This window comes from Aphelocoma coerulescens, chromosome 12, assembly GCF_041296385.1.
Source record: "Aphelocoma coerulescens isolate FSJ_1873_10779 chromosome 12, UR_Acoe_1.0, whole genome shotgun sequence".
Taxonomy (NCBI): domain Eukaryota; kingdom Metazoa; phylum Chordata; class Aves; order Passeriformes; family Corvidae; genus Aphelocoma; species Aphelocoma coerulescens.
The window spans coordinates 2,370,168-2,383,077 of NC_091026.1; the positions used below are offsets into that span (position 1 = coordinate 2,370,168).

General features: G+C 45.5%; 1 protein-coding gene across 4 annotated transcripts in view; it reads left to right on the top strand.

Moving 5' to 3' along the window:
- VGLL4 (vestigial like family member 4) overlaps nucleotides 1-12,910 on the top strand; it is a 73,799-nt gene that overhangs the window by 28,043 nt on the left and 32,846 nt on the right. The window contains exon 1 of one of the 4 annotated variants that reach the window (XM_069028434.1): nucleotides 1,997-2,527. The exons of the other annotated variants lie outside the window; for them this stretch is intronic. Coding sequence (XP_068884535.1) covers nucleotides 2,446-2,527 — 82 coding nt within the window. The 5' untranslated portion in view covers nucleotides 1,997-2,445. Of the gene's footprint in view, nucleotides 1-1,996; nucleotides 2,528-12,910 lie in introns of those variants that run through there. 4 annotated transcript variants of the gene reach the window in all.

Here is a 12,910-nt window from a genome sequence, read left to right on the forward strand (position 1 = left end):
ATTAATGTCTGGACTGCACTGAGTAGTCAGTGGTTTGTGGACAACACCCAACCATGCTTTTCCAAACAGCTTGAAGAAATATGTAACTTTGAATATATAGGAGAATTCAAATTGGACTTGGAATTGTAATGCCCATGTGCACCCCTGTCTAGTAGGGCACTGCTTTAAATCAGTTTAAATAGTGCTTTCTTTTCTTCCTCATCTCCTGCACCTCCCACAAAAATTCAAGTATTTTAAAGTGAAAAGATTAAATACTTCTTGTCCTTCCCAAGCATCCAATAAATGTGTTGCATTCAGGTGAATTCAGGGATGCTCTCTATGTTAAAAACTGTACATATCAAAATGCTGTCCCCAAAATTGGTGAGGAACTTGCATTTCATGCTGAAGAAGCGTGCCTCTCTTTTTTAATGTTGCGGGTGTGGATTTTTATTGCTGTTTATATCTTAGGGGGCTCAGACTTCTCTTGATGTCTTGATTAGACAGCTATTTTAATTTGATGGATGGGTGTAGAGTATCTCTGTGTATGCACAATATGCAAAACTTCTAGTGCCCTGCTTAAAAATCACTATATTCTACTCTTTGTTAAAGGTATTTCTATTTTTAGAAAATAGCATGGGCTGCTTTGGTCTGTGTGGTTGCAACTTTTGCAGAACAACTGCAACTTTTTATTGGATACCATTCAAGAAACGTGCTGTTACCTCAGCACTGTGTATCTGAAGTGAGGAGAAACCTTTTTTATGTTCTAGGCAAACTTATTTAGAATATTCAGTAGATACCAGCAGTAAATTTAAACCACCTGTTCTCACTGAAATACCCAGAGCATTCAAGCAGTAACTCTCAAAATGTCACCCTGTGGCTTGGCTCTGTCATGTCCTACCTTCCCCTTCTCGAGCAGAGGGGAGAACTTCTCAGGGTGCAAATTAAAGTGTTTTACTGGTTCTCACCGTCTGCCCTTGTGTGTACCATGAAGATTCTCTGTTCCAGACAGGCAGGGATGAGCCGTGCTCCAGGCTGAAGAGGGCAGAGGGAAAATTAGGACTCCAATACCTTTTTTAGTTTCTCTTGGAGCAAACTTCCCCGGGGTTTATTTCTCTTTTTGTATCAACCCCAGACTTGAAGTGCTGATCAGCCGCAGGAAATGCAAACCGGTGCCCATGAGGTTCGCGCATGCTGCCACCCTCCCAGATGTTCTGCCCTCCCAGATGAGTCGCACACATCTGTCTGAGCAGCCGGAGCCTTTGTGCTCCAGGTTGGGACTGCAGAAGGGCAGCCCACATCCTGGGATGAGAGAGTTGCAGCACCAGTCTCCATCATTTCTGTCACCTCAACTGGAGCTTTGGCAGCTGCTGAAGATCCAGAGCCCGGAACGTTTAACCCCTAATAGCCCTTGAAAAATCCGATCTGGCTGTGCCCTGGTGGAATTGTAGCAATGTGCGCGATGCCTGTTTATATGCATGGGGAGAAACCTTTTTAAACTGTTTATATACAAACTATGTACATGGGGAAATGGCCACTGGCTCACGCCTTTTATTTTAATTGTCTCTCTCATTCCTGTGATTCCATTTATCATTCCTGCGATGCCATCCCGCCATTCCATGGCTGCTGTTCTGTCCTCTTGCTGTAGAACCGCATTACTTCTCGCTGTAAGGCACTGAGGCCGTGCTGGGGAGGGAAATACGCGTTGGAGAGGCAGCATTCGTTTGAAACAGAGGATCAGCATCCGCCCCTCAAAGCTGCCGTGCTGCCGCCCGTGCCCGGAGGAGGCCCCTCAGCGCCGCGGCCGCCGCTTCCTCCCCTTCCTCCGCTTGCAGCCGCCTCCTCCTGCCGCTGCTGCCGGGCGGCGTTTCCTGTGCGAGCGGCTCTGACGCGGCCGTGCCGTCCCTCCTCCCCTCCTCCCTGCCTTCCTTCTCCCCTTCTCCCCTCCTCCCCGCCTCTCTGCCGGCCCCCGCTCCGCTCGGGCCGCTCGGGAGCACAAAGCGTCCCGGGCACGGCAGCGCCTGCGCGGGGCGGGCCGGGCTCTCGGCGGAGCGGGCTCGGGGCCCGCGGGCAGTGCCGGCCACTGCCGCTGTCAGCGCCGGCGCTCGCAGCGGGCTGCGCCCGCGGACCTGCCCTCCTCCCTGCCTGCCTGCCTGCCTGCCCTGCCCTGCCCCGCCGCCTCTGCTTCGCTTTTACACTCTCATTTTTAATTATTGTTATTTTTTAATTTTTTTTTTTTTTTAACTGGGAAGAACTCCGCACGGCCCCCCTTCCCCGGCCCCCCCTCCGCTGCGCAGCGCGTTCCCCTCGGCGGGCTGGCAGCGGAGCGAGAGCGCTCGGAGCCCGCTCCCCCTTCCCGACCCGCTCCAGGCTGGGCCTTTGCTGGAGTTTGGAAGCCGGGAGCGCTTCGGCACCGTCTGCCCGGCCGCCTCCCCCTCCCGGAGCCGCTCCTCTCCGCCAGCCCGATAAATGCTGTTTATGAGGATGGACCTGTTGAACTACCAGTACTTGGACAAGATGAACAACAATATCGGCATCCTGTGCTACGAAGGTAATGGTGCCTCGCCACGGGAAATCAGTGGTGCCCTCGCACGGGGAGGGATGGATGGATCCCTTCGGCGAGCGGTGCTCGCTGTTGTTTGTCAGCGGGGATGTTTTCGGAGATCGCCGGTGCGGGACGCCCCGCGGGCTGTTGTCAGAGCTTTGTTTCAGGACAGGGATTTCTTTCTTTCCATTTGAGGGGTTTTTTTTTCTGTTCATTTATTTATTCATATATATATATATTTTTTTTTTTTTTCACAAGCCGCGTTCTCAGCGCCAGCTTTCCTTTCCCTCGCCGGCCGCAGTGCCGGGACTAAAGGCCGGGGTGGCGGGCGGGGGTTTGTCCGTCTCCCACGGCCGCGGGGCTGGCTGGCGGCCGGACACGTGTGGGCCGGGCCCGGCCGCTGCCGGGGCCGAGTGTCCGGCGTGTCCGGCGTGTCCCCCGTGTCCGGCGTGTCCCCGCGGGGCCCTGGCCATTGTTCGGCCCCCGGAGCCGCCTCCCCCAGCGCCGCCCGGCCTGGCCCCGCCGGGCTTACACAACGCGGCTCCCCGGTGTCCGGCGGGGCCGGCCCGCGCTCCCCGCACGCTGCCGGCGCTCTCGGCCCTGCTGGGAAGGCGCCTGAGGTAACAGGGCTAAATCAGTTTCTTGATCTTCGCGGAGTTTTCTCTACGTGCGGCTCGGAGAAGTGGTTATGGCTTGGCTCTGCCTGGAGAGAAAGGCACCGCTGAGCTAATTCGGCTTGGCAGCGGGGCTGGTTTTGCTGTAGCCACACACAAGCACGGCGAAAAGCGCTTTTTTTTTTTTTTTTTTTTTTTTTTTCTGATTCAGCAGGAACGTTTTCCATGTTCGTTTGGAAAATAAACTTGCTGGAGTTGTCAGGAAAGAAACAATGCGGAGCAGGCACAGGCCAAGGAGATTTCTGTTCACACTGCTCAGAAAAAGGCCAGGCCAGAACACAGGCAGCTGAATCTCACTTTGGAAATTACAGTCTTTTCTGTCCCTTAAACCAGCACGGTTTCTTCCCTTCAGGAAGTGGAGGGGCTCCCTGTTGTACTGTTAATATCTTTGTTTCTCCTTTTATTCCTTCTTTTTCTTTCCTGCACAAATATGTATATATTCATTTGAATAAAGCTCTTTTACAGAAGATTGAGCTGAATAGTACAGAGCTCGGATTCAATGGTCCCAACTTCTTTCTTATCCCATACTTTCTTTGTTAGAGCAAGAAAACTAGTTAAAAAAAAAACAAACAAAAAAAAAAGGAAAAGGAAAAACAACCTTCAGGATCCTTTAGCTTTCTAATTTCAGGATCATTTAAATTTTCATTGCTTGCTCCCTGCAGTAATTAGTGTTTTCACTGGAGGCAATTGATAACTTCTGGTGAAGACCATGGAATTTTATGCAAAGCTTTATTTACATAATACATCTTTCTGAGTGTTTTGTTGACTAAGTTTTGTTGATCTGTAGTTTTGGCTCATTAGTTCAATTCATTGTAATTATGCTTAACATTATTCTTTCCAGCCCCCTTTTTTTGCCCACCCTCTTCTCCAGTAATTGTTATTTAACCAGATCCTAGCTTTAATGGTTCAAAAGCAAAAGAACAGCTAAAGGAATACACTCTACTGGAGCAGTTTTTGTTTAGGTTAGACATCTGTTGCTATTTTCCTTATTCTGGAAGTTAACATTTTTAACACTAAAATAAACACACACAAAATCAAGAAAAGAAAAGCAAAACTTCAGTGGTGTTTATAGTGAGGTGTTTATATCCCAATGGTTTAAAAAGTATAAACACTGGCAACATCTGCTCTGAACTCAAAGGGTGTTTTAGAGATGCCTACAGATCTTCCAGGCCTCTGCCATGGTATTTATTTTACAAGTGAGTTGTGTCAGCAGTGATGGATCTTGTCTTTCCAGGAACACTGTTGCAGTAGTTACTATATTGACAACAAAATGCCCTTTCAAACTCAATTAATTAGGATTTATTGAAGGCCACACTTGAACTACTTATAAATTGATGCCTTCCTGAAAAGTACTTTTGAAGATAAAGGATAAGATACAAATACATTATGTGATGGGAAAACAGGTTTGAAATTTCAGAGGAAAGAAGGATGGGCCTGTAGGCCACAGGAAATAGATGGGTTCCTTATTCCTTTAGATTCCCTCTTGAAACATTTGGTTTTGTTTTTTGAGATGGTGTGTATGCTGGTGAGATGGGTCAGTAGTGTTTTATGAAGTTTACTGGTGGTTTTACTCCTTCACCTCTGGCACTGCAACTATTGGATTTGCAGCTGCAGCCTGTGCACGAGAGATGTGTTGGTACCTAAGCAATAAATAGGGAAAGTTCCTCCAGCGTGTGCCTTTGGCAGCCCTTTAGTTCAACATGGAGCAGAGGAGTGTAATTTGCATCCCGAGAGGAGTCCTGCTTTTTCTTGCCCAGCAAGAGTCACAGATAGCAATTTGTTATCTGTGAGCTGCAGGCTGCTGAGTTAATGCCAGCCCTGGAGAGCCTTCCCTGGCTGGGAGGGGCTGGAACCTCCCAAGAACCTCATCTCCTGCTGTTCCTAAATGGTGCCATTCATGATCAAGCTCCAGCCATGGAGTTTCCAGCACAGAAACAGTGTGCAGGTGCTGTTTGGGTCATTAAACACATTTCTGATTTTGCCTTCCTCTCTGGGGGAAGAGGGCAAATGGTGATAACATAGATGGGATCTGCCTTGTGGGCAGCAAAGTGTCCTGCTGGGGCTGGGCTGGGAGTGGGAGATCTGGAAGTTCTCCCCATTAACTGTTCAGAAGGGAGGCTGTGGAACCTGACCTGAGGTTGGCTATTTTCTCAACCATGGGATGATTTCTTTTATTTTTTTGTTGTGAGGTTGGTATAACACTGGCACAGGTTCTCCAGAATGGCTGTGGAGTCTCCACCTTTGGAGATACTCAAATCCCACCGGGAGCCCTGAGCATCCCAGCCTGGTTGAGACTGGTTTTGAGCAAGAGGTTTCTAGATGATCTCTAGGGGTGCCTTTTTAGCCTCTTGGAAAGTTCTGCACACTCATGTAATTAAAACAGCCAGGAAAAGGATTATAACCAGGGACGAGGGGGAAGAGTTTCTGAGAGGGGGTCCATAACTCTGAAGCCCAGAATAAAGCCATTTCCCCTCTTAAAGGTTGTTAGTTTTACACGGATAATTTGTATCCTTTTGAGGGTTTTCTTAATCTTATTACTAGTTTTGAGCCCCCATGATGTCCCATGATAATCTCAAATCCACCTGATGCTTTTGGAGGAATATCTGAATTTCAATGAGTTGGTGTTTTTTTTCACAAGCTGCATAAAGGAGACATTTGAGTTTTGTCTCCCTCCCCAGTGAAAGAAAATTTTTAAATCATTCAAATGGGATTGTTTAATCCTCACCAATGGAAAATGAGTTATATTAGTGATGATTGACCATTTCAAGCAATATATTGTAATATATTTGGTGCAATAGGAAAGAAAAGAAGAAATAATTGGAGAATTGTTGCCTTGGCATCTGGATGCTTATCTTTATGTGAATACATCTGATATTCTTCTACTTAACATTGCTGCCAGTGATCAACAACGGCCAGTTTAATGAGGAGTGCTTTCATATCATTGTTTTCTTCCTAATGAGCTCAGGGACATCAGAAAGCTCCTGGGAGCCCTCGCTGAGGTGCAGAGGCCGGGGAGCAGCACCATTCTGAGGCAGGCTGGCATTCCCAGTGCTTCCTATCAAATGACAGGCACTTGATCCGGGCAGGTATTCAGGGCTGGAACAGCTGCATCTTGTTTTGTGGTGGAAACTCATTTAACTCCAGCTCGATATTCTTTCTCAGCCCGGTGTGTGAGGTAATGGAGTGCTCAGAGTTAAACAAAACAGAGCACAGGTGATCCTGCTCTTTGACTCCAGGGCTGTCCAGTGAGTTTTGGCTCCTGGTTTCCCACGGAATATGCATGAGGAGGTGCAGTCTCCAGGCAGATTTGTTTCATTCTGTTGTTTATCCGAGGGAGTGTACAGATGGTGGTGTGTTGGAAGGCAGATTTCTGCCTTCCTTCCTCTCTCTCTCCCAGTTTCAGATGCTCTGGGTTATTGCTGCATTCTCAGGGCTGGAACTGCTGTGCTGGGAGAGGCATAAAGAAATGCAATAAGATGCTAAGAAATCCCCCAGGCGTGTTACGAGACTTGGAGCACTCAAAATAGTTATGCAGAGTTCTCTGGACAGTCTAGAAGACTGGGATTTTTGGTTTTGGTTTTTTTTTTTTTTTTAATGAAGAAAATTGGATCCAGATTTCTAGAAAAACACCCCTTTTTGGTTTCAGGACAGCTTTCATTAGTTAGTGGCATATTACATAATTATTTCACTGACTTCCTGTAATGCTGGAGCGTTCCTTGGCTTGCAGAGCTGAGTGTCCTCTCAGGGCACTGCAAGGCATCCTGAATATGTGTCTGTCTTCCCCAAAGGCCACTTCAGATGTTTGCTATCAGAGGCACAGATTCTGCTAACTTCATTTGCTTTTTAATGAAATGCAACATGTTTTCTTAAGTTCTAAAGAAGAGTTTCCATCAGCTCTCTCTGCTGACCTTGCATTTTTCTCTGCATTTGTAACATCAGTTTCTCCTATTAACTCCAAAGTTTGGGTTAGTTTCTAAATATATAAAATGGCTTTAGCACTGTTCTTCTGCTAAGAATGGGATAAGAATCTCCTTCACAGCGGATTAAGTGTTCTTATTTGTAATGCAGTGTAAAATTTCCGTTCAAAGCCATGTAAATTAAGATGCACCTACAGAATGTTCCCCATTTATAGAACATTCTGTGGGTTTTGCTTTTTCAATCTCTTTCATCTTCAGGAAAAAACAAAGAGCCTCAGCTTCACAGTTGGGCTTTTCTTACTCATTTCCTCCTAGCATGAAGTTGGGAATATCCTCTTCAGTACTGACATCAAAATTCAGTTTATTTTCCTCGTTCATCAAAGGCAGGATAGATTTAGGTCATACTTAACCTTTTTTTTTTTTTTCCCCTGGAGTTCTGTTGTTCTCGTCCTGGATGCTAGTTCAGCATTTGTACTGAGAACTCAAACAAGGAAATTAAAAACTCAAATATAATAGAGTGTTATCCCACAGCTTTCAGTAGATAAGATAAGCAGCATATTTTTTTTCCTGAGATAAAAGGTAGTGAGGTTTGTAGCAGTAAGTTGAATTCTGTGTTAATGAGCAATTTGCTTAAAGGCTGTAACTTGTTACTCACAAGTCAAATTTGTTACAGTGCCAGGTCTCTTTGGATATAAATCCAGGGATTTTAGGAGACATTGAAAAAGCTTAAATTGCTCCAGAGTTTGAACAATGCACTGTATTGTATGGAGAGCTGTTAGAGAAAAAATAAAGCTTAAACAACAGTCTTCATTGTGTGGCATCTAAAATTATGAATGAAAAAGTTCATCCATATGTATTGGCTTTGCCTTTTTTAAATATCTGCTTTGCATGAAAATAGTTGTCTATTAATTTCTTCTTGAGGTTTAATACAGATGGGCCTTTATATTTGATTTTGGCTGAATAGACTACAGAGTTTGAACATGCTGCATGCAGACAGAGTGCCAAGCAATTTAGCAAAGTTGTTTACACTAACAATAATCCAGCAGGACAGAGCCTATAATTTCTCACTGATAATAGTGTGAGGTAGTGGTGAACACAAGTTCCTGGAGGAGTGTTTACAAAAATGGCTTTATACTTCCTCAGTGTTGAAGAACCGTGAGGGGTTTGGGGTTGAATTCCTTCTTTAAAGCCAGCCAGCTTTTCCTGCAGCCTGTATCATCTCCCTGGAAATTGCTCCCCAGATCAGCACGGATAGCTGCACACACAGGGGCATTGTTTGTCCCTGCCTTTGGGGAGAACTGTGGGATGAGGCTGGGGGACACGAACAGACTCCCTCTGGATTTCCTGGAGGCAGATTGCCCCCGGCGCTTCATCTCACAGCTTTTTTAGGAGTTCTCATTCTCACTCCTGTCCCTACAAGTGGGCTCAGCGGTATGTGGAGCTCGGGGAGCACTGGTGTGTGTCCTGGGAGGGATGGGGGGAGATGGATCCTTCAGGGCACTGAACAGGCAGTTGAGCTCTTAATTAGGGTTATCTCTGTCCACTTGTAAACCTCATGTCACAGATGGATGGAGCTGGAAGAGGTTTGGTCTTAATAGCAGGAGTAGTCTGGCACTGGTTGTAGGGTAAGGCGAGCTTGGGGGACTTTAGTTCTCAGAATCACAGAATATCCTCAGCTGGAAGGGACTCACAAGGACCATCAGTCCAGCTCCTGGCCCTGCCCAGACCCCCCAACAACCCCACCCTGGGCATCCCTGGCAGCGCTGTCCCAACGCTCCTGCAGCTCTGGCAGCCTCGGGGCCGGGACCATTCCCTGGGGAGCCTGGGCAGTGCCCAGCACCCTCTGGGGGAAGAGCCTTTCCCTGATCTTCAATCCAAACCTCCCCTGATGCAGCTTCAGGCCATTTCCTTAGAAAAGGTCATTCCTTGTTAAGAAACATCTCAGTGCAGCTTCTTGTGCAACCTTGGTGCAGTTGAGGTACCCTGCACCACCACAGCACTGGCTCCAGCCAAAGAAGAAGTCACCCAGAAACCTCGGTGAGGTGATGGGATTGCATCAAAGATCTTCAGAGGTCTAGTTTTAATAGGAGTGGCAGTCCTTAAATCTCAGAAATATGGGTGGTGGGGATAAAAGTGTGAAACTGAGGTTAGAGTCATTCCTTATCTAAGTTTCACAGCACTGGTTGGTATCAGGTGTCTTTTAAACAAGAGTTTAGAATGTTTCCTTTCCTAAATTTCATGGCACTGTTTCGTATCAGATTTTTTTTTTAAGTAACACTTTTTTTTCCCTTTCCTTGTAAAATTTGTTGTTGCTTTGTTAAAAGCAAGAACTTGTCAGACCTAGTAGCACTTGGTGCACTCCAGCTTTTCCCCCCAAAAATGTTACGTGATGCTTTGTGCCTCGTTTTAGTTTTGGAGGCAAAGCTCATCCACAATGGGGTGTTCATGGATGGAGGCAGGTAATATTCGGGATAAAGTGGAATGTTGCAGCCTTTGTCGCACACAGGGGGAAAGGGAAGTTGCCTTCAGCAGGCTGGTGCCAGCTCAGTTCCCTCACAAACCCCGTGGCTCCTGTCCTTTCCTAATTCCCGTTGTTACCAGAGTCTCTGATTATTTAAAGACATGTTCCTTTTCACTCCTCGTCAGTTTGGAGTGTTCCCTGTCAGCTGTGAGAACCAGGCATTGTAGTGTTTAACTTTCCTCCTTTTCTTCCAAACGTTGCTAGCAGGTTCCAGGAAATATATTTGCTCTCCCAGGAAAAGTTTGGAACCGGTTGTGTTTAAAAAGCAGTAGTTTTTCCTGGAAACCCATTTGACAGGGCAGCCATGGAAACCTCCCAGCACTGCACTTTCCTGCTTTGTGAGGCTTAATATTTATTTCTCAGCATGCAGAAATAGGTTTTTTTTTTTTTGCTTTTAAATATGGGTTGTAGTTAGATGTGAGAGAGATTTAGTAAATAATCCTACCTCTTTTTTTTTGCCCAGGGTAGGAATGGCACTGCTGTAGGGGAATATAAGCCAATTTGGAACATTTATTATATTTTGTTTTAACTCAAAATCCCAGACCAGCAGATTGGCAATAGCTCTTGTACACCCTACAAAGTGCCCAGCCATCTTTTGCATGAGAAGAGTGAAACCCAAAGCTGCCCAATGGATCTTTTTGAGTAGCTGCTGTTCTTTTGGGAATGAGTGGGGATTTACTTCTTTTACAAATGATACCAACATGCTGTGGTTGCACTTTAGAGATGGTATCGAGACTTCCAATTAATGTAAGTTAATTGCTAATGTTCAGTAGGTCTCACTTCTGAAAGTAAATTAAGATATTTGTGACAATACCAGGTTTGGACACTTCCAGAGCAGAAGATTATGGTTTCTTGGCTCCAGATTACAACATTGGGGCTGTTTTCTCTGTGATGCTCTGCTAATTGTAATTAAATGGCCCTATAACGAAAATTAATGTTGTTCAGGCAAAAGGAAACTATTTCTATGAATCTAAATGATCTAGGAAGATCAGTAAATGCTGCACAAGAGCTAGCCAAGAAAAATAGGACTGTTTAGTTGTTGTGTTTATATTCTTTGGAAGGTAACATCTTGTAAAGCAGCTCAACAAAAAGTGTTCTTACCATACAGAAAAAGAAGTTGACACAACTGTGGCACCTCCTTTGTGGAGCTTTTATCCAGAACACATGAAATGAAGATGGGGTGAGGGATGTGCTGTATGATTCATATAGGACAAGTTTGAACTCAGCCAGTTCCTTGGATTTAGTAGAAATATTTATGGCATTGAAGGGGATTTTTTTTTTTTTTTTTTAATATTCTCCCTCCTGCTCCGGATCTTTTTTAGATGTCCTCCCCAGACATCTGGTGTGCACTGGTGCTTGTTTAACCCCCACCCTGCAGTTTTCCTGCTGTGGCATTGCAGAGCTCTCGCAGCCCCTCTGTGGTTGGTGTGAATTAAATCTTCTCGGGCTGGCTGGGGGAATGCTGATGTGCACACTCCAAACCCAGGGCTGCAGCTCCAGAGGTGAGCACTCTGCTCTTGTCCCTCTCTAGGCATCACACTGAGCTATTTGCCAAGGGTGGCAAAAATAGGAATTCCAGCATTTGCAAGGATGTTCACAGAGCCTTGGCTGGGTTCTGTATCTTTGAAAATGCTTCTCTCTGTGATGTTACATAATCCATGTATTTAACTCAGCTCATCACAAAAAAAAAATTTAAAAATTAAGTTATCTTTCTTTAAAAACCTTCAGAAGTCCGAGTATCTAAGATTTTAACTGCTTTGAGGTACATTATACTTGCCTTAACAGCTAAGTTCTGAGTTTTTCTTTGCAGTACAGTAAATTGAACACTACCCCGTTTGAGTTCAAGTGTTTCTCAATTGGTGCATTTAGAAACAAGTATGACAACAAACACTGTAATACTCACATTTGCATATATTTTTAATCCTCTTTGCAGAATCCGTGCTCTCACAGAAGCCCAGTTAATTCAACTTTTAGCCACTCCTGTGAAATAAACAGTGAAAGTTATCCTTATTTACAGTGGGGAATTAAGAGCTGTAAGTGGTTGAATTCACAGAAATCTGGGATAAAGCTGACAGCATTCCAAGTGCCTCAGTTGGAATATTTTGCCATAGCTGCTAAACCTTATGGTGACCTCTTACTAAAGAAAATTACTTTTACCTGTTTGATATGTGCAAATAAAATACGCAATTAATCAGCTAAGCAGACCAAAACAATGAGACTTGGACTGCTGCTGTATGGACTTGATCCTTGCTTTGTGCTCAGCAGTCATGGAGGGGAAAGAGGAGCTTTTGGACCAAAATATTGTGACTTTGGCCCCTTTGTAGTGGACCCCACCCAAACTGAGGTGATGGAATCTCCTTCAGTGGATGCAGTTGAGTTCGTTTAGCTGATGAAAGGAATGAGCCCTTACAGACAATGCTGGGAAGAATTTGAAGCTCCCCTGTCTGAGCCACAGGACCTCCCCAGGTCTGTTCCTTTAGAGCAGAGCCTGTTGAGTTGTAGAAAAGGAATGTGCCCAGGATGCTGGCAGTTAATTTTTATATTCTCTTTGGAGGATGAGTTGGGATCAGAGACTTAATGAAACAGCAGTCCAGCTGTGCTCGTGCAGTGCAAGCCAGGCTGAGCCCATTTATGACCTCAAGCAGTGCTCCCAAACCTCTTAATTAATAATGCAGTGTCTCACTGCCCCCAGCACTGCTGTTTGGTTCCATTAAAGGCTTCACAGTTAGTACAGCCCCTGCTTAATTATGGGGTGGCGCATCTTTAACGTGTGATAAGGGGGTAGAGATGTGCAGAAATGTTTTTCAAGGGAGACAGGGAAGGATTTAACAGGTATTTCACTGGGGAATGGTATCACAGTAATGCAGTGAGAGGTTTGGCTCCTGTGGGGATAGGGTGATGTGAGTAGTGAGTCACAAACACACAGCTGACATTTTTTCTTTACCTTTGTTTTACCAACCCATCTGCACTTCCCTCTCTTTTCTGGGTTTTGTCAGGAGTGAGTTGCTTCTCTTTCTCTGAAATACATCAAGAAGGAGCCTGGAGTTGTTGTCAAAAGGGAGATTTGGCTAAGGACTAGTAGGTATAGGGCAGGAAGACACAGCCCTAATCAAAGGTCTTTGAGCTGCAGAGTGTAACTTTGGCACTGCTCACCCCTTCCAACCCCATGGCTGTCAAGAGAACTTCAAAAATAAGAACCTCTGCTTGTTCTTGCTTTTCCAAGAGTTCTGGAAAACCTGTCCTCAGTGCCCAGAAAACTGTGAGAAAGGCTGCTCAG